The sequence below is a fragment of the Amblyraja radiata genome, chromosome 25 (genome assembly GCF_010909765.2).
Source record: "Amblyraja radiata isolate CabotCenter1 chromosome 25, sAmbRad1.1.pri, whole genome shotgun sequence".
NCBI lineage: Eukaryota > Metazoa > Chordata > Chondrichthyes > Rajiformes > Rajidae > Amblyraja > Amblyraja radiata.
The window spans coordinates 9,446,121-9,470,282 of NC_045980.1; the positions used below are offsets into that span (position 1 = coordinate 9,446,121).

Sequence of the window (24,162 nt, forward strand, 5' to 3'; positions counted from 1 at the left end):
TAAAATTAGACGTACGAGATAAAGAAGAAAAACATTAATAATTTCCAGTGGGCTGATTAATATACAATTAGCAGGAGGGAAATGCAAAGGGGCCAAGATAGAGACAGGTAAAATGTAAGAGTAAGAAAGTGGCAGTGTAATAAAGAAACGATGTTCATATTTTTCATGTGATTTAAAAAAAAAAAATTTTTTAATCTCTTTAGACACAAGTAAAAGAATTCTTTGTTCCTTTGAAACCTGTAGCCATTCGAATCGTCAGAAATGCAAATGGCAATGTTACAGGTCTGTAACCAATTCTTCGCTTTCTCCTTGATCAATAATTTGTCTTAGAGAATGATGTACATTTTTGTATCTCTTACAAATATGAAATGAAGGTTTGATACGTGCTGTATTTTGCATCATTAGAAATCTTAAGTAATTCAATATTTATGTGTTATGTATGAAATGGTAAAGAACACCCTTGCACTCTATGAGCTTATTGCATGGTGATGAATGGCGATTTATCTTGTTGATGTAGGCTGTTCCCGGTTTACACAAACTCAACTTATGAATGTGCCAGCGTAAGAACAAGTTCCCATAATATTATTTAATTCAAAAGTCTGACGTCCATCTGTTCATGCCCATGAACAGCAAAATTAGTTTGTCCCCTATACTTTCAGTAATTGTCTTTCTTACAGTTATGTTTTTTTTGATGCATGTATCACAATGCTGTTATGGTATGGTTACTATTTCGCTTGGGGCGGCAGAATGGTTAAGTAAGTAAGTTTATTGGCCAAGTATTCACATACAAGGAATTTGCCTTGGTCTTCCACCCACAAGTAACAACATGACATACAGCGACAGTTACGAGTGACTCAGAAAACACTAAACATTAATAATAATAAAACATTAATGATAAAACACCATTGATCAAGCATGTAAACCAACAAAATATCAGATCAAAGGGAGGCTACAGATTTTTGGCTGTTGTGTAGAGCAACTACTCGTGGATAAAAACTGTTTTTATGTCTGGCTGTGGCAGCTTTGACAGTCCGGAGTCGCCTTCCAGAGGGAAGTGATTCAAAGAGTTTGTGACCAGGATGAGAGGAGTCAGAGATGATCTTGCCCGCTCGCTTCCTGGCCCTTGCAGTGTACAGTTCATCAATGGAGGGAAGGTTGCAGCCAATAACCTTCTCTGCTGATTAGACGATTTGCTACAGCCTCCAGGTGTCGTGCTTGAGAACAGACTCTACGATGGCCGTGTAGAATTGGACCATCATTGCCTGTGGCAGATTGTGCTTCCTCAGCTGCCGTAGGAAGTACATCCTCTGTTGTGCCTTTTTGACTGTGGAGTCGATGGTAGCCCCCCACTTAAGGTCCTTGGAGATGATGGTTCCCAGGAACTTAAAATACTCCACAGATGTGACTGTGGTGTTGTTGATGGTGAGTGGGGTGAGGGGAGGGGGAGCTCTCCTAAAGTCTACAATCAATTCCACTGTCTTAAGAGCATTGAGCTCCAAGTTGTTGCGATGGCATCAGGACGCCAGCTGTGACACTTCCTGTCTGTAGGCAGATTCCCCCCCATCCTGGATCAGTCCAATCAGGGTTGTGTCATCCGCAAACTTGAGAAGCTTGACAGAGGTGTCTGTGGAGGTGATGGAGTTGGCGCCTCATAGCGCCAGAGACCCGGGTTCAATCTGGACTTTGGGTGCTGTTTGTACAGAGTTTAGTGTTTCATTTAGTTTATTGTCACATGTACCGAGGTACAGGGAAAAGCTTTTGTTTCGTGCTAACCAATTAGTGGAAAGACATTACATGTTAAAATAATTGTACGTTCTCCCTGGAACTGCATTAGTTTTTCCGGATTTTCCTCCCACACTCCAAAGACCTACAGGTTTGTAGGTTAATTGGTTTTGATAAAATTGTCTAGTGTGTAGCATAGTGAACGGGGTGATTGCTGGTCTGCATGGACTCATTGGGCTGAAGGACCACACTGTGTCTAAAAAAGAAAATCAAGCGATTTTTGTGATTTCCCCAAATCAACTTAATTTTGGAGGTTTGTGTCAGTCTCCCTGCCTGCTTCCACCACCTGCAACCTCCGGCCACCAACTGCAACCTCCTGCCACCACCTGCAACCTCCTGCCACCACCTGCAACCTCCAGGAACCGCACGGAAACCTTGGGTGGGGCGCAAAGTCTGCAGAGGTTTCCGTTCAGGTTTCCTAACTGGGACAGGGGCATAACTCAGCAGACCAGACAGCATCTCCAGAGAAAAAGAACAGCTTCGGGTCGAGACCCTTCTGTAGATCAACCATATTAATCTCTGTCAGTATAGCCTTCATCACATATATTATGCATGATACACATTCCACCATGTAATCCACTCCGGGATTTGAGTAGGACTACAGCCACTGATAACAGCCTGCTCGTCCCTTAGCTTGGTAGTCTGCAAGTAGATGCAATGAGTGTAACAGTACGTATTGTTCTCTCTGCATGGGTTTAAATAAATGCTTTGTGGTTCACCTAATACTTTGTAATGGTTTAATTACAAAACATGGTGTCAGAAGATTTGGACCACTTCTCCATTTGATTTGCCTGAATTTATTTTAGTTTGGTTTTTTTTATACCGTCTTCCTGCCATGGCTGGTGCCTTTCATAAAGCTGACCCGTTAGTGTTTGATGGTTACCTCGCTGAACATTGGCGCACCTTTGAAGTAGAATATGGAGTGTTCATCCATGCGGCTCATCGTGATGCACCCGCTGATGTACAAGCTTCCATTCTCCTCAATGTGGCGGGCACTGAAGCCACTATACGGGCACAGGATTTCCACTACGCCCCAGCTGAGTTTGATAGTGCGGGTAACGTTGTGAGCCCTGCGGAATCCATCCGAGACCCAGTGTGTCTCCTTAGAAAGTTCCGACAGCTATGCCAACTGCGAACTAACTTGGTCAAGGAGCATCACAGATTCTTTTCACGTAATCAAAAGGAAGACGAACCAGTCGAATCCTACATCTGTGCCCTGAAGCACATACTCTTTGCCCTCCGAACGGTTGCCTCCACACCGGGATGACCCCTGTGGATGGCATCGAAATACGTGTGTTGCAGAGATGCAGGATCAACTGCCTTGAGTCCTTTCACCACGATACCATCCTGAAGTACCAGTTCATCACAAACAGGGTAAAATGGGCAAATCAGGGGTGGTAGAATGTATTGCTTGTCTGGCCATCCGCGTCAGATGACAGACTGACTGTTGAGTGTCATCTGCAGCTGTTTGTGCTGCCAGATCGTCCAGACACGAGGATGGGAGGTAGGAGACCATCATAACAACAAAACCATCATCGTCCGACCGGTGTTTCTCACAGGTGTTGCGCGGAGTCCGTGACGGAGTGTCAGCTAAGTGCATATCCTTTCCGTGTTTGTAAACCAGTCTAATGTCATACTTTTGTAATCGCATCGTCATACGTTGAAGGCGCACGGGCGGTGTGTCTCACCTTGTTCAGAATGCTGACCAGCGGCTGGTGGTCAGTTTCAACAGTGACAGGGTTCCCGAAAATCAAGTCATTGAATTTCCTGCAGGCAAAGACCACAGATAGCAGCTCCTTCTCGATCCGTGCGTAGCGCTGTTCTGTATCAGTCATGGTGAGGGAGATATAAGCAATGGGTCTGTGGCCTTTACCATCGATCCAGTGACAGGCTGCTCCCAGACTGTATTGGGAGGCGTCACAAGTTAAAGTGACGGGTAGCTTGACATCGAAGTAAGCAAGTGTTGGAACTCAGGACATCTGTTGTTTGAGAGTGTCAAACGCCCTCTGCTGGTGTTCGTTCCAGGTTCAGTCTGTATCTTTGTGAGTCAGTTGCCTTAGTCGGGCTGAGAGTTCACTGAATTTTGGGATGAACTTTCCCAAGTAGTTTACCATGACAAGAAATCGTTGCAAGGAGTATGTCCTTTTGGCCTGGAATGGCCGACTTTGTGAGTGGGAAAGTCGAGTCCTGTGCGGTGTCCAATAGCCTAGCGCCGCACCAAGCCAAACAGCCCCTTCTCTCGCACCCCGCACCTGACTTGCCATGGTCTACAGTTGCAACTGACATTTTCGAGGGGCATGGCAAACGGTACCTGTTCCTGGTCGACTCGTACTCCAGATGGTTCGAGATAGACGCAGTCCCATCTCAGCCATGATTTTCCAGCCACGGGGCTCCCGTCCATCTTCTCTCCGACAATGGCAGCCAATTCACCAGTCAGCACTTCAAAAACTTTGTTAAATGCTGGGATTTTCGCCACATCACCAGCAGCCTCGAATACCCTCAGTCCCCAATGGATTTGGCTGAACGTGCGGTGAGAAGTGCAAAACAAATGATGGAACGGTCCCATCGGGTCGGTTCCGACGTCTATCTCGACTTGCTTAATCTATGGAACATTTCTCGTGATCCGATTCTGCGTTCTCCTGCCCAGCGCCTTATGTCAAGGCAGACTCTCACTACGCTACCTGCAGCTAAACAGATGTTACACCCCAAATAGGTGCCCCGGCTGTGATCCAGACAAAATTCCAACAGCAACGCGATACTCAGAAAAGATACAATGCCAAGTCAAGCACACCGCTTCCGCCACTGTCAATGGACAGGTTTGATGCAATAGGTTTGAGTACAATAACAAAAGGTCTTGCTAAGAGGCAGTGCAATGTCGGGGAAAGTAACAACGCAGAGAATTAATGATGATCTTATAGAAAGGCAGAGTCGGCTTCTTGATGTAACACTGCCGCTTCTATTTCTTATATTTGTTGTTGTGTTGTGGCTGAGGTGATACACCTCAAACAATTGCAACCGCATTACTTTGAACTACTTTTGACTTTAATCAGTGGAGAGCTTTCCTTTTCTTTTCTTGGTACACTATTCATTTAGACTGTTTATGTTGTTGATCAGATGACGACTGATGACTAGAAATGTATAAAAAGAGAAGTAATTATCCAGATTAATATTGTGCTGCATTTTATTGACAAGACATGGAAACATTTCTGCATTGATGAATAAATCACCTGTTAAATAGTGTAGCTGCAAAGTGGTTTGACCCCATTTAGTGTAGTGAATTCATGCTTCTATTTCATGAAATTGTGTGGATTGAGTTGCACTGGCTAAAAAGTGGTGGAAATTTCAGGATGTGGTTGAAGAGTCATTTTTTTTCCCTAAGTGATGTTAGTGAACTAGATAAATCTATCTGACAATCCGATGGTTTCAGCTGTCACTAATTTCTGGTAGTAGCCTTTGATTCCACTTATCTCACTTTACAGTTTAAATCTTCTAGTTGCTTTGACGAGTTTTGAACATGCTTCATTAGTCAACATCACTAGATTACTGATTTGGCAACTTAATCATAAAGCTGCTTTTCCCTTTTGACATGCTACTCATTGGGTTCATTACCTTTAAGTCTAACTTCAGGAATGCTTCTTTTATTGGTCTTCCTTTGCAAATCCTATCCTTATTCAGTGCTGACACATGGTCACAACTTATCAATATTTTGATCAGAACAAATTCCTATCAGTTTGGAAAAAGATGCTTCCACTGTTTTCAAATTGTTTTCACAACATTTTTAAGACCAAAAATTTGATCCTATAGGGTATTTTGGTTGGCAAACTCATCGGAGTGGTATGGGAAAGATAACCAACAGCGTGAACTTAGCTTTTGTAATTAGACTAAACCCTTCCACTCTATTAAGAAACAAATTAAATACTCATTTTTGGTCATTTATAGTTTTGTTTGCTTCTGTATCATGTATTTGAATATGAATATTTTGCTTCATAATAACAATTTGAATTTACATAAGTCTTTACATTCATCATGTTAAGAAAGTGATGCTACATTTGATAAATAAATTCAGTTTTGTGGAATATTTCTTCTGCAGGATATGTATTTATAGATTTCCAATCCGAAGATGATCTTGAAAAGGCTTTGAAGCGAGATAGAGAGTACATGGGTAAGATATTTTTATGAGGCAGTTACCCTTGTTCTACAGGTTGCACACTGACTTTCTGGCACCCTCAGTTCCAGTGTCTTTTTGGAGTGTCTGTTTTTCTGGACCAACAGGAGTCATTTTGATAATGACATAACAGTACACCCCTGAACCCTAATGACACACCTCTCATGTCTCCAAAGCACCATGGGGTGCCAGAAACTTAAAAAAAAAACGAATATAAAATGTGAATTGAATGTGAATGGAATGATCTGCTGATCCATCCCCGGCTCCCACTATCACCGGCAATTGGAGACCTGGCTTCTGACTTCACTGCCGACTCACAATGTGCACCAGTAAGCCTCTCTCATCTGCTGCTGTTTCATGCTGCCAATGCCGCTAATCTGGACGAGGGAGCCCTTCGCCGGTTCACACGGCTGTTGTTGTGGCTTGCATTGTAGCCCCCTCCAGGATGTGCTTTCTTCAGTCCGTTGCCAACGGCAGATGCGTTCGGGGGCTCCTCCCCTCTCATCTGCTGTCACTTCCAAGGTGGAGTATGTCGATGACTCTGAGGGAAGGAGGAAGTGGCGGTGAGGGGAGGGGGGCTGACTGGACAGAGTGACAGGAAAAGCAGGTGGCGATTGTTGAGCAGGAAGTAGATAAAACCGGTGCCGTCAGCAAAAGAACTGCAGCAGGTGAGGGGCTCGCTGGTGCACCTTGCGAATCGTGAGTGGGGTTGGAAAATGGGGCTCTAAACGGTTGGCAGGTCATTCCATTCACATTCGGTTTACCATGCCATCTGTGGCCACTCAGGGAATTTCAACAGCTCTTGATTGATTGATTCTTTTAATGACCACACAGCCAGGCTGGTGGAATTTGTTATGCCAATGCAGCACATAAAAAAAGAATACAAACATGACAATACTAAAGAACTTTAACATAAAACATCCCCCCACAATGGTTCCCATTATGAGGGAAGGCACAAAGTCCAGTCCCCAACCCCAGTTCCCCCATAGTCGGGCCTATTGAGGCCTCCACAGTTGCCTCTACGGAGGCCCAATGTTCCAGGCCGTTCTTGCCGGGTGATGTTGTTCTGGCGTCGGGAGAGTCCTCTCAGCGGCATGGGAACCCTGGAAATGGCCGCCTCCTTGCTCGAGACCGTGGCTTCCGGAGCCGACAAGGCCGCGCCGAATGGAGACAGCGCCCCATAGCTCTTGTTATATTGTCGGATTATAGGCGGAAAATCAGTGTTCAACCTGTATAACCCATCCTTATAAAGTAAAAATGTAAAATCTGGAATGGTGTAAAAACTTGTGATACTCAAAATATTTTCTGCTTTGTTTAAAGGTAGAAGATACGTTGAACTTTTTAGAATGGATAATACACAAAAAACTAAACCAGTTACAACAGATAACCAAAAATGGCTAAAAAGGGAAAAGAAAGCAGGTGAAGTGGAAGAGGATGTCTCTGAATCAGGAAGATTGTTTGTTCGAAATTTACCATATACCTGTGCAGAGGACGATTTAGAAAAAGTTTTTTCTAAATATGGTAAGTGGCTAATATTAGAATATAGAACAGTACAGCTCAGGAACGCGCCCTTCGGCCCACAATGTCTGCTGAACATGATGCTGTTAAACTGATCTAATCTGCCTGTATATGATTCACATCCTTTTATTTTGTGCACTTCTATGTGCATATCTAAAAACCTCTTATACCCAAATATCGTATCTGCCTCCACGACCACCACAATCATTCTCGTTTTATGTTTTGAATCATTTGCTAAATTAATTTCAGGTGTTTTTTAAATGTCTCCGATTATCATAGCCATTGACAAAGTCTATCAATCATCAGTGTAGTACAGAGGGTGGGACCAGAAGTTGGTCTCTGCTCACTGCTCAATACAACTGCAGTTGGTCACAGAACTAAGGCCTAAAACTGTTATGTGGCAGAGGATGGTGAGGGGTGGAAGACAGCAGTCTGACCCATTGAATGTTTTTGATTTTTTTTAATACGTTTTTATGGCTGCCATTTATTACACAACTTGTTAGCTACATAAGTGAAATCAGTGGCGTCTTTAAGCCAGCAAGTAAATATGAAAGGCTTATTAAATGCCATAGATAGTTGGTGCAAGTATGTTGTAAGTTATATAATCGACTTCCGTGAAGGTGGATGATGACTCGGAAATTAGATTTTTCATAAAAGGCACAAAACCCAGTATTTTCAGCCAATACTGCATCTTGAGAATACATTTTTTTTTGAAATGTTACAAGTAATTTTTATGATTTGATATCAGCTTGAGCCAGAGAATTAAATCTTTTATCTTTATTTCGAACGATTAAAAAAAAACGAAAAGATGAAAATGAATAAATAAAAGGAAAATTATATATATACATATATATATACATAAATACATACACACATACATACATATACATGTACATATATACATACATACATATATACACATATACACACATATACATAACATATTACATACATAAATTAAAAAATCAAAAGCCAATTTCAACATAATACACATTAGACTCGTTCGAAAAGGGATAGGAAGAAGCCTATGCTTGTCAAGTCCTACCCTCATTCTTCACCATTAACAATTGCAAAATTCAATAAAATAAACTAAACAGACAAATGAACACACCTTTGCATAATTGCATAATAATAATTGCATAATAATAATTGCATAATAATAATAATAATTTATAATGATGCATTTCCATTGATTATCAACAGGTCCATTGTCAGAGATTCATTTTCCTATAGACAATCTAACGAAGACACCAAAAGGATTTGCCTTCATTACATTTATGATACCCGAACATGCAGTGCGGGCCCTTGCTGAATTAGATGGTGATATATTTCAGGTATGTTTGTAGTAACTCAACATGTTTTTAGTTTAATTCAAAATGTAACCCAAGGCATACAACAACATTTAAAGTGATTTAATTCTGTGTTTTGATAAAGACTAAATAATTGAAAAAGATTCCAATCGGGAGAATGCGTTATTGCCGATTGTGTGCTATACCAGATTAAGGTATTATTGCATAAGTAGTAGAAACAAACAACTACAGTTGCTGGTTAATATACAAAAGTACACCAAGTGCAGGTCAGGTAGCATCTCTGGAGAACATGGATCATTGACACTTCGGGTTGAGACCATTTAGACTCTCAGTCCGGAACTGGTCCTGGAATCAAGGTGAGTTGACGCCCTGGCCTGCTGGTGGCTGTGGGAGAGGCGATGATCGGTGGAATCAATGGCCGCGGCCCGTGGGCGGCCGGAATGCATGTGAGGATCGGTGGTCAGGCGTGACGACGGACAGTCCAACCTGGAGTTGGCACAAGCCGTGAATTGTGCAGGCAACCGGCATTGTAAGAGGCTTGGAGGCAGTGCAAGCCAGTGGTGGCGCGAGCGGCCATTGGTCTAAGCAGCAGGTGAAGCGGCGAGAGCATCACGCGCTGTAAACGGCAGGGGAGGCGGTGCAAGCTGGGGACTGGCAGAGGCAGCCAGCGCTGTAAGCGGCAGGGGAGGCGGCGTGGTCGGGGGAGGGGGGGGGGGTGGCATGGGCAGTCATCGAAAGGTGTGTTCATTCTAAAGAGGTCCATTAAAACAAGAGTTTGCTGTAAAAGGTATATTAACCCTATTTTCCAGCTTTATCTAGTTTTAGCTTTGAGAAAGGAAAAAATGAAAAGTAGTCTTGGAGTGAACATCTTCAATATACATCTAACAAACCGTAACATCTAAAACATTCTGGTTCAGGTTTTCCCAAACTATAGCTTGGGGGAGCTATGTTTAGGATGCAGCAGAAATCTTGTTGCAGGGTCTTTTGGATATGTGTCATTTGATTTTGATTTGATTTGATTTGTTTATTTGTTCCGAACAAGTAAAGACATAAATAGGAATAAATAACAACAACAAAATCGAAATAGTCAAACAATTGGACATTCCAGGCAATATTTGCAAAGCAATGAAAAGCATAAAGCAAAATTTAAATGTCCAACACTTTTTCTTTACAAGCTCGAAAAGGTATTCCAGTACACTGAGACCACTGCATGTAGGGCAATATGCACATTTCACACCATCTGCATAAAATTCTGTTCTGCATTGGATGTCCAATAGAAGACTGAAGCAGATCTTAAATCATGAATTAAGGTTTGCTTTATTTAATTAATAGCTTTCATCCTGTCAGGAGCATTTGTCAGGATTTTTCACAACCTGTTATTTTTCTTATCTAAAGCAGTGGATAAAGTTCATGTCCTCTTAACCACCAGATAGCATAAATCACACAAGCTCGCAATAATTTCTGTGGAGGTTTATTGAATAAACAAGCTAGTTTGGTACATGTGTTACTTAGCAAAAACCATATCCACTTCAGCTTACCTTTTCTACTAATGTAAAGTTTCGGGAGTGGTGCAACAAATATTTGTCATGGATTGCAGTATGTAACTGCCAATAAATCTTTTCAAATAATCCTCTTGGCCTTATTGAGCCGAGTTTTTAAACTCTGGAGTTTTTTTATATATTTCAAGGACATTTTCAGGATTGTGGTGTTTATTCATATGAGTAGTGCGCAGAGCATTTTAAAAAACACTGGATGTTGTTTTAAAAGAACCCTTCGGTGCAAGTCCAGAAATGTGTGGCTTTTAAGTTAAACCAATCAAACTTGGCAATGGTATGGTTTGCTTGCCTTCACTGTGTTTAAAAGTTAGGAAATCATGATGCAGTTTTATAGGATTTTGATTCAGCCACATTGGAATATTGTGACAGTTCTGATCTCCCCATTACAGGAAGGATGTAGAGGCTTTGTTTTCACTGGAACACCAGAGGTTGAGGGGAGACCTGATAGAAGTGTACAAAATGATGAGAGGCATAGATATAGGGTACACAGTCAGAACCTTTTTCCCAGGGTAAAAATATCAAAGACTAGAGGACATAGCTATAAGGTAAAAGGGAGAAAGTTTAAAACAATTTTTTTTAATACAGTGGATGGTGGATGCCTAATGTGCTGCCTGGGCTAGTTGTGTAGGCTGATACGATAGTGGTGTTTAAAAGGCTTTTAAATGGGTACATAGACATGCAGGGAATAGAGGGGTATGGATGATGTGTGGGGAATGAATGAGTATAGATCTTGGCATCATTTGGCACTGGCTTTATGGGCCTATTCCTATGCTGTACTATATGTTCTACGTTCTGTACCAATTTCTTAAATATAATAATCATATCGTTCTCATCGTTAGTTGCACATTTGTTATAATATTAGTACATTGGCTTATCAGCGTCTTGTAACACTGCAGTCTGGTAGCATTTATTAGACTCTTAAATGTATTATTTTTAAAACATACCCAGTCCTTTACATAATGGAAAAGAAAGAATCCTTTATAGGACATGCAAGTAACAATTGGTAAAAAGAGAAATGACCAGATATTTCACTTTCTATTCTATTCAGGGCAGGATGATGCATATTTTGCCATCGATGGTAAAAGAGGAGAAAGATGAAAGTGATAATATCTTAGGTTCCTCTGCATTCAAGAAAAATAAAGCCGCTCAAGAAAAGGCCAGAAGTAACAGGTTGGATATCAGCACATTGACAATTTTAAAGTTTCTGTATCCCCTAATTGTATTTTGGAGACCATTCTCAGGTTAACATTTTCTTGCCTAATTTTGTAGACCATGTCATTGTGGTGCTGTCAAATGGAACTTATTAATAATTTGGTCAATGTTTTGCCTGGACTACTCACTTCAGACTGCCTTACAACCTTAACCTAAACATTAAGTACAGAGCTGAATTCCTGATTTGATCTGACTGCAGCATGTAACTGAGGAGAGCATCAAAGAGCTTGGTGAAGCTGAAATCTGTGGGTGTTAAGGGTTCTTTTTAGCCCCGTCATCTTAACCTCAGACCTCACTGCTGGAGTTTCCCATGGCAACGTCTTGGGCCCAACCATCTTCACATTGTTCAACACTAATCTTTTGTCTATTTATAAGGTTGAAAGTCAAGATGCTCACTGGTGGAACAATGTTCAGGTGTTTGATTCTGATTTTAAGATTTAAGAATTCCTTTGTTTAAAAAAATAAATAAATATATCTGTTTTTACATTGGGTATAAATTTATATTCCTTTTTACTCCAGCTCGCATAACTGGAACACCTTATTTGTTGGAAGTAATGCTGTTGCTGATGCAATAGCAGCAAAGTACAATGCCACCAAAAGCCAAGTGCTAGATCATGTAAGTAATGGGATGAGTCATTTTAACTGATGATTTGCAATAAAAAGTAAAAACATTACAAGACAGAAATGCATTTTAAAAGCAGGTCTGATTTTTCTTATGGATCAGTTTGTTGCAAAATAAGCCTTTTGTTTTAGTTAGGAATGATATTTGGAGATGTGTAACCAGTTCAGGCACGATGTGACCTGCAAATATTCTATGATATGAACTGCTGGAATAGTTGATGAGGGCTCTAATGTTTTAATATTGACAATTTGGATTCATTTGAACCAGAGGATCGCTTTCTTTCATTTTACATTTTAAAAACTGGCTAGCTTTTCATTCTCAGATGAAAGCAGCAATTTGGTTCTTAACTCTTCAGTTTCCTGTTAACTTTTGTCTCATTCACTGTATCCTCACTGATTCAGTAGTAAGAGAATAATGCCAGTACTCCTGTCAGCACTTTATTTCCCCTCTTTCTCTTCTTCGGCTCTCCCCAGCCCTTCCCCACATTTGTATGAACACGTGCTCAACTTTTAGCATGTGGGGGAAAAAAGCACTTCAAGGGATACAATAGTTGTTTATAGGGACATGGATACAAATCTGTTATATATTTTTGAAAACAAGTTCAGTGATATGCTTCTGGAGTTGCTAATCTCCCCATGCTCATGGTCCCCATCCGCCTGAATTTGTGTGGACAAGATCTGGAACACTGACTTTGCTTTTACAGACGGCCCTGGAGCCAAGCAGCAAGGCAATATGTGTTGATGTGGATTGTATGGAACAGCTGACAAAATACAGAAAATCCAGGCGAATGTTTTCTGATGGATCAGATCTATTATATCACTTGTGTAAATACTGTTGTACATCATAGTTAACGGTATAACTAAAAATCTTTGGAGAAAGAAGTCTAATAATTTGGACTAAACTTTGTTTTGGTCTCTTTGTTTATCATAGATTCTGTGTTATTACTCCAGGATATTTTGAGCATTCGACATTTAAAGTGAATTTACAAGCTTTTATTTTGACCATTGGAATGTTTGCTAAAAATTAAACTGAGTTATAAAAAGTAGATCTAATTAGCTGATAGAGTATGTAACAGCATCAAAGCACAAATATGATATAATCTAGCTATGGAAGCAATGGAATGTAGCTAAATAAAAATCTGACAAGCACCATCAATGAGCACACAGAGCCCGGTTTGAATATCAGTTTACTACATTAGGTTTAATGGAAATAATTTTCCCATTGATGACGTTTGTGCTATTTACAATGCTCGTGTTAGGTCTGATACAAAATTCTCACGATGGCATGTGGGCTTATACCTGCAAAATATGAACCCATCTGTCCTAACATAATACCTCAACTTGAATTAAGCGTACAATAAATATGAATGCACTGAAATTGACCATTCATCCTAACTGTATTCACCTGCTCATACTCTTAAAACTACCTTATTTAAAACCATTAGTTAAGAGTCTTAATCATGTTGCATTTGTGCATAATGTACACTTTAAACCCGTTCACATCAATAATTGTTTTCTGTCATGTTTCTCAAATGGCCTGATTCTGCTTTTTCGTTACATCCCTCTTTATCTTGTCAGTGGGGGAAACAAATCTCTTTCTCCTATCAATTCCTGTCCTGTAAAAATGTTAATAAAATTGCTACAAAATTCGTTTAGCGTGTATACAAGCTCAGTTTATGCATCCGTCCTAATAATTTAACTCTTGGAGAACTACAACATTTATCTACAAAATATGACATTCTATCAAGGGTACAGTAACCAAAACTACACCAATTAATCTTCATTCTACCATAGCTATGCATAATTGTAGAAAATTGTCTTCCCATGATATTGATGGCCACTGGTAAAAAAAGATGTTTGACCTAATGCTTATCTATTGTTAATTAGTTCAAACTTGTATAAAGCTGATTTGCAAAAATACTATTCTTCAAAGAAACACATGCTGCTTGCTTTGTTCTTATGCAATGACATTCACAGAAGTGGATTAGTAATGTTATTGTTAAATAAAGTTGAAGTAATTTTCTGTTTTGGAACATTAGAGAATTTGGTAGCCCGAATAGGTTATATAAGCTAATGTAATAATGTAAAGAGTATGTAAAGAAAATAGTAATATTCTTAAATTAAAATTAGATTTGGATAGAGAGAATTAATAGTCTAGTTAGTTCAATAATTACTAATTGCCTTGGAAGTTGTTTTGAGAACACTGCAGCCTACTTCCACAAATATAAGGTAGAAATTCTTCTCTTTCTCATAGAACGTAGTGAGGTTGAGATGTGCAGATTTAGGGATGAAGTTTGACGGGCGTATTGCTTGCACTAGATTTGTTGAAGGCAACTCTTTCAGGTTGACACACTGGTGCAGCTGGTAGAGCTACTGCCTCATAACACCAGCGACCTGTGTTCAATCTTGACCTTGGGTGCTGTCTGTGTGGAGTTTGCACGTCTTCCATATGATTGTGTCGGTTTCCTCCGGGTGCTCTGCTTTGCTCCCTAATCCCAAAGATGCGTGGGTTTGTCGGTTAATTGGCCTCTGTTTTAAAAACAAAATGTCCCATGTTAGGGAGTTGATAAAAAAATAGGATAACATAGTACTAGTGTAAACGGGTGATCAATGGTTGGCATGGATTCAGTGGGCCGAAGGGCCTGTGTCCATCCTGTATCTGCAAATTAAACAAAAACTCAGTAGTTAAATTCTGTTAAACACGACGCCTGATTAAATATGTCCATCATGCATAAACATTGATGAATGAGACTTTGTAGGTCATGTGTCACAAAGAGAAAGTGTAGATGGTTGGTTTTGAAGGAGGTAGGAAGGTTCATGCTCGGAGTCAGCATTGTCACAAGTGGCATTGGGGAATGGGGCAATGGCAGAGAGTGGACAGTGGTGCAGATGGCTCAATGCTTGTTCAAATAATTGAGAGGAATGGAGTTATGGTGCGATTGGGTTGTGATGCAATTGTGCGCAGTTAAAGATGCAACCGGTTGTGTTGGCATTGGTTTGATAGATAGGCAGATGCCCTGGGTTGAAGACGTAGAAATTGAATTAATTCAGGTGGGTGCTGGAGGAATCCGCAATATATGGACCGTGGACTGAGAGGTGGGAGCAAACAACAAGAACTGTTTTTAAAAAGATGCTCTCGGTGAGAAAATTAAGACTTTTCAGCAGCAGACTTGTCCTTTTAGGTAATACTGAAGCAGCTATCTTCTTCCAAGTTAAGTCAATGTGAGTGATTTGTGCCATTCATGAGTTTTGAATGTACAAAATGTTATTGAAATGATGCCAAGATAAGTATTGTACATTGTTTGACATCTCTATTCATGGCACGTGTGTGTGTGTCATACACATTTGGAGGTTCAGGTCAACATTCTGGCGATATTCTGCTTTTTAACCAAAGGACTAATCATATTTGGCTGTCAGGTCTTGGGTAGAGTTCATCCACATACCTTTCAAAGTTCTTGTGTGAAGGAATTTCAAACTAGTTGACTTTACCATGTAAAACTCAAAATAGGAATGCAGATGCAGCAGAACAATTGTCAAGATGTCCAAACCAGATAAATATCCCCTACATTCATTCCAAGATCACCTTGAACCAGCTATCAGTGCCCAGCACACATTATCCATATTTTGATGTGTGTAGAAAGGAACTGCAGATGCAGGTTTATACCAAAGATAGATACAAGGTGTTGGAGTAATGGGCTTGTCCCACTTAGACAACTTTTTAGGCGACTGCAGGAGACTATGCAGTCGCCACATGTTCGCGGGTGGTTGCTGGGCAGTCGCCTTCATGGTCGTGAGGAGTTCCCGCATTCTGGGAACTAGTCGGGGCCTCATTATGGTCGCCGTGAATTTTCAATACAGGTGCACAACCTTTTATCCGAAGATCCAAATAACGAAACCTCCGAATAGCGGCCATTTTTTCGGTCCTTGAAGAAAGGTCCTTGAAAACGTTCACCGAGGGCGGCCCGCAGAGGTGACAGCGGAAACTCCGGTCGGTCCTCGAAGAAAGGGGAACTAAATCCCCATTCATAAAAGAGGTGAGGGTATATTGCGCGGGAGGGTTAATAATTGACAATCTGCTGCTGCCTGCCCGCTGAGTTAAAAAGTTCCCACGGTAGACTCACGATACACAGTGTTTCGTGAGTCTTGCGTGGGAACTTTTTAACTCAGCGGGGCAGGCAGCAGCAGATTGTCGCTCCCTTCAGTTTCACCTCACCTACACCCCTCTGCTTCCCGGCCATGTGTGTGACCCCTTCCCTCCCCTCTCCAGCTCCCCGCCTATTGCAACCGGCGCGGGGGCTTTGCACTGTCACCGGAGACGTCAGGACCAACGGACACCGACCCCCAGGCCCACTGCAAGCACGGAGATCCCAGAGACCCACAGCCAGCAGCAGCCCAGCCCCGTTCCAACTCCAGAGGAAAACTGCAAACTGGCCGGAGACGTCAGGACCACCAGAAGCCGTTCCCCGAGCTGCGCCCCCTCATCGGGACACCGATCCCCAGGCCCACTGCAAGCACGGAGATCCCAGAGACCCACAGCCAACAGCAGCCCAGCCCAGCCCCGCTCCAACTACAGAGGAACCTGGGTTGCGGATGACGGGGCGCAGCTCGGGGCGTCGTAGGGGCCCATCGGGGAGCGGGTTCCTGTTGGTCTTGACGTCTCCAGCCACCTGCCATCCTCCGGGAACCGTACCGCCCTTGCAGGAGAGTGGGGTTGTTTGCAGTTGCAGAGGGAGGGGGCAAGGGCGGTACAGTTTCCAGTCTCAGCTCCTGTCCAGGGGGGTGGCCGGAGACGTCAGGACCAACGGGACACCGACCCCCAGGCCCACTGCAAGCACGGAGATCCCAGAGACGCACAGCCAGCAGCAACTCCAGCCCAGCCCCGCTCCAACTCCAGAGGAACACGTAGGGGCAGAAGCTGATGGTGTGCAAGGTACGTCTTGTTCTTGGGGTGGCGGATGAGGGGGCGCAGCTCGGGCTGTGGGCATACTGCCACTTGTCGCCGTAGCGGCCCATTAGGGAGCGGATTCCTCTGGAGTTGGAGGGGGAGGGAGGTATTGTGCTGTTTGATCGCCCCCTGCTATCCCAGGGACAGGGAGACACAGCGGCTTTTTAGACTGGTGGGCAATCACTTCCAAAGTTCTGCCCACACAGTCAGTACACCTCTCCTACACTGCATTTCATACAAACATTTATTCTGCAAGAAAAAACTACATTGAAGACTCAAACTCGCGACCGAGTTTACTGCCGGGATCAAGGCGCAAACTCGCGACCTTGCGGATATGAGCCGAGCACTCTACCACTGAGCCAGCCATTAAAATCTACGCTAAAAAAAATTCCATTCCGAAGACCGACAAATTCTGAATTACGAAAAGTGTCTGGTCCCAAGGCTTTCGGATAAAAGGTTGTGCACCTGTATGTTGAAAAATTAGCGGCGACAAGAATGAAGCCGCCATGGAGAGTAGCGAGAATTCTCGAGCCTTAAATGGGTCGCCAGGAGGTTCTAATGGGTTGCCAGGAGATCTAAGGCTCTCGGAGGTTCTTATAGGGTGTAGCTGGTGCTGACCGGTGAATTTCATTGGCTCATTGGGATAAAAAAAGATAAGCAGTAGTTTTCAGAACCAAGGATAACCGACCGGTAATGTTAAATATCCGCCCAGCTTCTCAGCAGTGTATCTCTGGCTTCTTAAAAGTTGTCTCCATTCCCTCTCTCCCCTTCTCCCTCCCTCTTTTAAAGGACTTACCGTACACTGTGGTTTAGCCGTCTTTTTACAGTGCCAACCTTCCTGTTCATCGTGGTGTGTGTCTGTTTCACCTTGGTTTTGCACCATGTGAATATTTTAGACAGTGCTCCCTTGTTTGCCCTGTCCCCCGCCTGCATAACGGGCTGGTGAAGGTAGCAATGTGTTTGTGTGTTCGTGTGTTCCGCTCTGACAGTCGCCGTTCTAGTTGCCGGTTTTTCAGGTGACCACCGGTAACTTGACAATCGCCGGCAGTCTGCTGAAAAATCACCTGTGGGACAGGCCCATAACTCAGCTAGTCAGGCAGCATCTCTGGAGAAAAAGGATTGGTGATGTATCATGTTGGGACTCTTCTTTCGAGTCTGAAGAAGGGTCCCGACCCGAAAAGTCCCATCCTTTTTTTCCAGAGATGCTGCCTGACCTGCTGGGTTACTCCAGCACTTTGTGTCTGTCATCCATATTCTGATACTAGATTACCAAAACCAGGACTTGCTTTCAAGTCTCACTATGGCAAGAGATTTCAGGAAGTCAAAATGCTTCAAGGATGTTTACAAGTCACTGAAAAAAATAACATGCTTTCTAACTCAAAGATCCTTGGCCAGTGACATTTCAAATAGGAGAAGCACCAGCATTTAGGTTTTCAAGTCTCTACAACGGGCACATATGGAAAGCAAGTGCAATCAACAGGAGGAGAACACAACATGACAAAGTCTCACATCAGTCTGAAGAAGGGTTTCGGCCCGAAACGTTGCCTATTTCCTTTGCTCCATAGATGCTGCTGCACCCGCTGAGTTTTTCCAGCATTTTTGTCTACCTATGACAAAGAACCCACACACTTGCCCTTTGAGGTACCACTTGCCCCACCCGTGACCAAAAATGGATCCTGGTATGTTGGGGGGGGGGGGGGGGGTTCATTCATGGCCCCAAGAGTATACCAATAATCAGCTTGCCAAAGGGGCTGGAAAATAGAAATACTAATAGCGTGCATTAGTGAGTACGATGTTTTCGGGTTGTTATCCTTTGTGGGTTATACCTCCACTGGAAGCAATTCAGAGAAGATTCATTAGGGTGATTCCTGGCTTAAAAATATTGTCTTATGAGGAAAGGTTGAGCAGGTTTGATTTATGATCATTTTAGAAGAATGAAAATACAAGATACTAGAATTATGGGACAGTGGTTCAGAAAAATGGGTTGCCATTGAAATGAAAGGAAAAACTGCAAGCGCTTAAAACCTGGGAAAAGAAAATGCTGGAAATGTTCAGCAGTTTAGGTGGCATTTGTGGAAAGAGACAGTTAAAATTTACGGTGGACAACTCTACAGTTAATAAATAGTCATCAACTTGAAATATTAAGTATGATACAGGAGATATGAGATGAGTAATCTCTTCTCATAGAATCATGAATCTTCGGCGTTTTGATGTTGTGAGGCCACCTTTTTAAATATATTCAAAATTGGGATAGTTCTTAACTATGGTGGTCACAACGTTAAAGAAAGCAAGCAGGTTAGTTTCATTGAGGCCATTGACAATCAGCTATAATTTTATTGAATGGCAAATGGTGCTAGCCTTCTTTTTACTCATGTATTCTAATAATTTAAACTGCTTTTCATGTTTTGAAGGAAGGAAAAGGCAGTGTTGCAGTCCGTATGGCGCTCGGTGAAACACAGATTGTTCAAGAGACCAGGCAATTCTTAGTTGATAATGGAGTTAGCTTGGATTCATTCAGTCAGGTAAGTCAATCCAAATGCAGCTGACGCCTTGGACACCGTTAATTAATGCACTACGTTGATTAATGCATTAATGCAGTAACATGAATGTATTTGTTGCACTGTTGACAAAGCATGTGGTAATTAATCTCTTGTCCAGCAGCCCAAGTATGTTTCCCATCAAACATGGTTGCTGAAAAAGACTACAGATTTTTTTAAGCCATTCTTCATTTGACAATTTAATTATTTATATTTCAAAGAAAATGGATAGACCACATTTTTTTCTCAATGGGACGTGCTTGCAAATCTGAGGAATAAATTAACCCTTTGTAATTTTTTTTGTATTTCTGACCTTGTTCAACCTTTTAAAATCAATACAAATTGCTTCACTTGCTAGGTATATTTTTTCCTGATATTCTTTATTGTGCGCATTTACTATAGGAAAATGACTATTGAAAAAAAACTTTGACGTTTTAAATTAAGTACAGTCATTCCAGGATTAACATTCTAGATTTCATAAAGGTGAATTCACAGTTGAAGAGTTTTTGTATGTTGACAACAATTTGCTAAACGATGTGAATGTTTAACTTAGTTTTGTATCACAGTCATGCTAATTGTTTTTGAGATTTTATAATGTGGATTCACCTGGATACAATTTGGGATGAGAAACTGTGACTGTTCCATAACAGGGAATGCTAAATTAATAAATTGAGGCTTTATTTTTTAAAAGAAAAGTAGAATTCTGATCAGGTAAATATGAATAAGATGAGAAGTTGAGAAAAAATACTTTGAATTGTTATGGAATTCATGGGAATACCTTGGCATTCATTCAAGGTAATTGTAAGTAAACATTTGATAGAGGAAGATATGTGGAATATGAAAAGTTAGGTTTAGAATCTGGTAAAAGCCAATAAAACAATGATGAAATAATAGCCTTCTGGTGTAATCAGAATATTCATTGTAAATTCGTAAAATATAAATGTAAAAAAAACACTCAACAGTGTGGTATATATTGTCATGCAGATCAAGAATGGTGAGGCGTAATGTCTTGTGTGGTACACTACAAGTCTACATGTGTGATCTCCCATTTGCTCCACCACAGGTTTAATGGAGTTAACAGAGATTATTCAGACCTATTGGGCATAGCCCCAGGCATGTGAATTCATCATTTTTAATTATGTTTCATGTCAGGAAAGTCATACAATTACCACTTTTCTCTCTTTCTGAATGCTGAGTTCTGATTCAGGATTTTGACCATCCCTTGGCTTCTGTAGAGACTGCTTGATCTGCTGAGTTCTTTCATCAGTTCAACTTATACCGTCACGGGCATTACCTAGATTCTCCCTCTTCCGTTTCAGTTTAGTTTATTGTCACGTGCACTGAGGTACAGTGAAAAGCTTTTTGTTGCATGATAACCTGTCAGCAGAAAGACAATACAATTTTAGACATTTCAATTGATCCATTTGCAGTGTATAAAAACATACTTATTTACTCACATTTCACATCCTGATGAAAGTTCATAGACCAGAAACATTAATTCTTTCTCTCAGGTGCTGTCTAAACTGGATTTTATCTAAACATTTTCTGTTTTTCACCCAACGTTTTTAAATGAAGTTGCAAGCAATTTTGTTTTGGGTTGTGATATTTCTGATTTATACCTCTGTAGGCTGCTGGACCAAGAAGTAAAACAGTTATCCTTGTAAAGAATATTCCTGCAGACACCCAAGTGGGCGAGTTGGAGAATCTATTCAAGAAATACGGAGACGTTGGGCGGGTTTTGCTTCCACCAGCTGGAGTGAGCGCTATTGTGGAGTTCCTTGAGCCTACAGAGGCTAAACAGGCTTTTACAAAACTTGCCTATTCTAAGGTATGTTCTTTGCACGGATCAATACGAATTTGTCTTTGTTATTTATTTCGAAGCAAGGTTGCAAGTGAGGGATGAAGGTTCCTGGAAGAATTTTCATATCAGTCAGTAAATAACAGAAACCAGGCGAAAGATATGAACCTAATTTATGTTATAAATCCAATTTTTCGGTTTTATGATTGAAAACTTCTTTCTATTCCTATGCTAGAATTTAAATTAGCAGGACACAAAATGCTGGAGTAACTCAGTGGGACAGGCAGCATCTCTGGAGAGAAGGAATGGGTGACATTTCAGGTCGAGACCCTTTTTCAGACAAGAATTGTAATTGTCATATATTCTACTGAGAGGAATGGATCAAGGGAGAACTTTGTTGTCATCTATAGTGTTTTCTTTAATACGTGTTAAAATTAACACTTTTTTCCTAAAGAATAGAGAATAGATATTTTGTTAAACTGCTATCCTAAATGTTTGGTTAATAAGAAATAGAAAATTAGTTTGCTGGTTTAATGGTTAGTTTCCTATCATCATTCAGTGCATGGATAATTTCAAAAAATACATAATTAAGTATATCTTGATACTGATGACAAATTAGGACATGTTTAGAGAACCAGTACATCCGATTTCTATGATGGGCAGTGCTGGGAGGACTGACCTAATGCACTTTAATAATTTGTGCTTTGAAACAACTGTGAATCAGAAAGGTAATACCAAGCTAGTGATCCATACTTAACAGCGAGTACGAATGCACCATTATGCCTAACATTAGAAACTTGCAGATTGAACAGTTAACTGCCAAATTAACTTTTACATGAATAAATGCCAGATGTTGGTAGGGAAAATAGGCGTCAGCTATACCTTGGGAAATTATTTAAACAAGCCTGTGGCAGTACAGTGGGGTCAAGGGATGTAGGTGAGCGAGTCATTAAAAGCCACACATGAGCAGAGTAAATACAAATTCCGACAAAGCATTGTTTTTTATCATAGGGTATAGAATTCAAAACTAGGGACGTAATTATAAACTTGCGTGGTATTGTGGTCAGGCTGCAGAGAGAATGTGCATATATATGGTCTAGAATGTTTTTTTTTAAAAAGCACAAGCAGTGGAGAAAATGTAAAATACGATTTAAAAGATGATTTACAAAAACTCAGTGAAACATTTAACAGATTGGGATATTTCCTTCAGGAGCAAAATAAGGTAAGACTTAGAATGACATAATCGAGATCTGTAAAATAATAATGGGTTGGGCAGGTATTTGTGGAATGTTTCCACTTAAGGGAGAATCCAAAACTAGGAACTGCAATTACAGAATAGACCCTACTAAGTCCAGAGGGAAATACAAATTAAAAAAAATTCTATGTATATAAAATGTTGAACCAATTACCACGGGGACTGTTTGAAGCGAATGGCTTTGAATACTTTCAAGAAGAAATATATGAGAGAGAGAAGGAAATTGAAAGATACTCAAGGCTGTGGTAGAGCTACTAAAACGGGACGATCTGTTAGGCACATAAACGACAGTAACAACTAGTTGAGCCAGACATTTATTTCACTTGCATGTGCTGCATTATTTAAAATCACATTTGTCATTTCACCACTCCAGAATATTTTACTGGTGCGCACAATATTTTAAAAGTTGTTGATTATCATCAAAATCGTTATTTCCAGACAGGTGGCCAGATACGAGCATTCATATATTCAGCTGTTCTTGCTAATAGCAAAATGATAAGTTCCCATGCACCATTTATAATTTTGTTATTATGGTATTTGCTACATTGGCATGCAAGCCTTAAAATATTTTGTATTTTGCCTACTAAGGAAACATTTTTTATTTTTTTTCAAAATACTACCCCAACAAAGGGTTCACCTTGTCATTAAAGGTTGGTTTATTTAACGCTGCTCTCGTAAAATGCCTCTCAAAAATATTTGTTTTTTATACTTAGTTCCAGCATGTTCCTCTTTATCTGGAATGGGCCCCGATGGATGTGTTCTCTACTCCAGTCGCAGAAAAGAAGCAAAGTGATAAAGATAAAGGTAGCTAAGAAAAATGATGGGGAAGTTGTTTGTGAATATTTATAAAACTAGTCACCTCGTAAAGTCCGGGTGGGGGTAGAAATGTGGTCTCTATCCTTCCTCTTATTTCACTCTTTTCTCACACATTTCTCTGTTTTTCAGTCTTGCCTTTCTCTTTCACATTTTTTCCCTCTTGCCTTTTTCTCAATCACCTTTTCTAACTTTAAAGTCTGCATCGACTATCAACCATCCTTTTACTCTGGTTTTATATTAATTCCATTATTCTCTCCATGTTCTCTTCAACTCTCCTCAGATTCTACTTTATTTACAGTAGCTCATTAATTTACCAAACCGAGCAACTTTGGCATGCGAGGGAAAGTATCCAGAGGACATGTGATTACAGGCAGAATGCATTCAGCATTCTAGGCCAGGATTGTACCCCAGTTTCTCATATTAGGAGGCAGTGGCTCCACTGGTTTTGGAACTGCGTAATTTCCCATCAGCTCACAATTCTCCAAGCAGTGTTGTTCTTCCCCTGCCTTGTCTCTCTGCCCTTTCAATTTCTAAACTCCGCCTTCTCCTTTTCCATTTTTCACCTAAAATACTTTTGCATGGTTCAAGTTTGAACCGTAATGCCCCTGTCCCACTTAGGAAAGCTGAACGGAAACCTCTGGAGACTT

At 41.0% G+C, this 24,162-nt stretch overlaps 1 protein-coding gene across 1 annotated transcript in view; it reads left to right on the forward strand.

Annotated features, from left to right (window-relative positions):
* Nucleotides 1–206: 206 nt before the first annotated feature.
* rbm19 (RNA binding motif protein 19) overlaps nt 207–24,162 on the forward strand; it is a gene marked incomplete at its 5' end in the record, with an annotated part of 222,851 nt that continues 198,895 nt past the window's right edge. The window contains 9 exons of the mRNA XM_033043004.1: nt 207–282; nt 5,873–5,944; nt 7,268–7,468; nt 8,669–8,799; nt 11,380–11,501; nt 12,063–12,159; nt 19,521–19,631; nt 21,274–21,474; nt 23,413–23,497. Coding sequence (XP_032898895.1) covers nt 207–282; nt 5,873–5,944; nt 7,268–7,468; nt 8,669–8,799; nt 11,380–11,501; nt 12,063–12,159; nt 19,521–19,631; nt 21,274–21,474; nt 23,413–23,497 — 1,096 coding nt within the window. The remainder of the gene's footprint in view (nt 283–5,872; nt 5,945–7,267; nt 7,469–8,668; nt 8,800–11,379; nt 11,502–12,062; nt 12,160–19,520; nt 19,632–21,273; nt 21,475–23,412; nt 23,498–24,162) is intronic.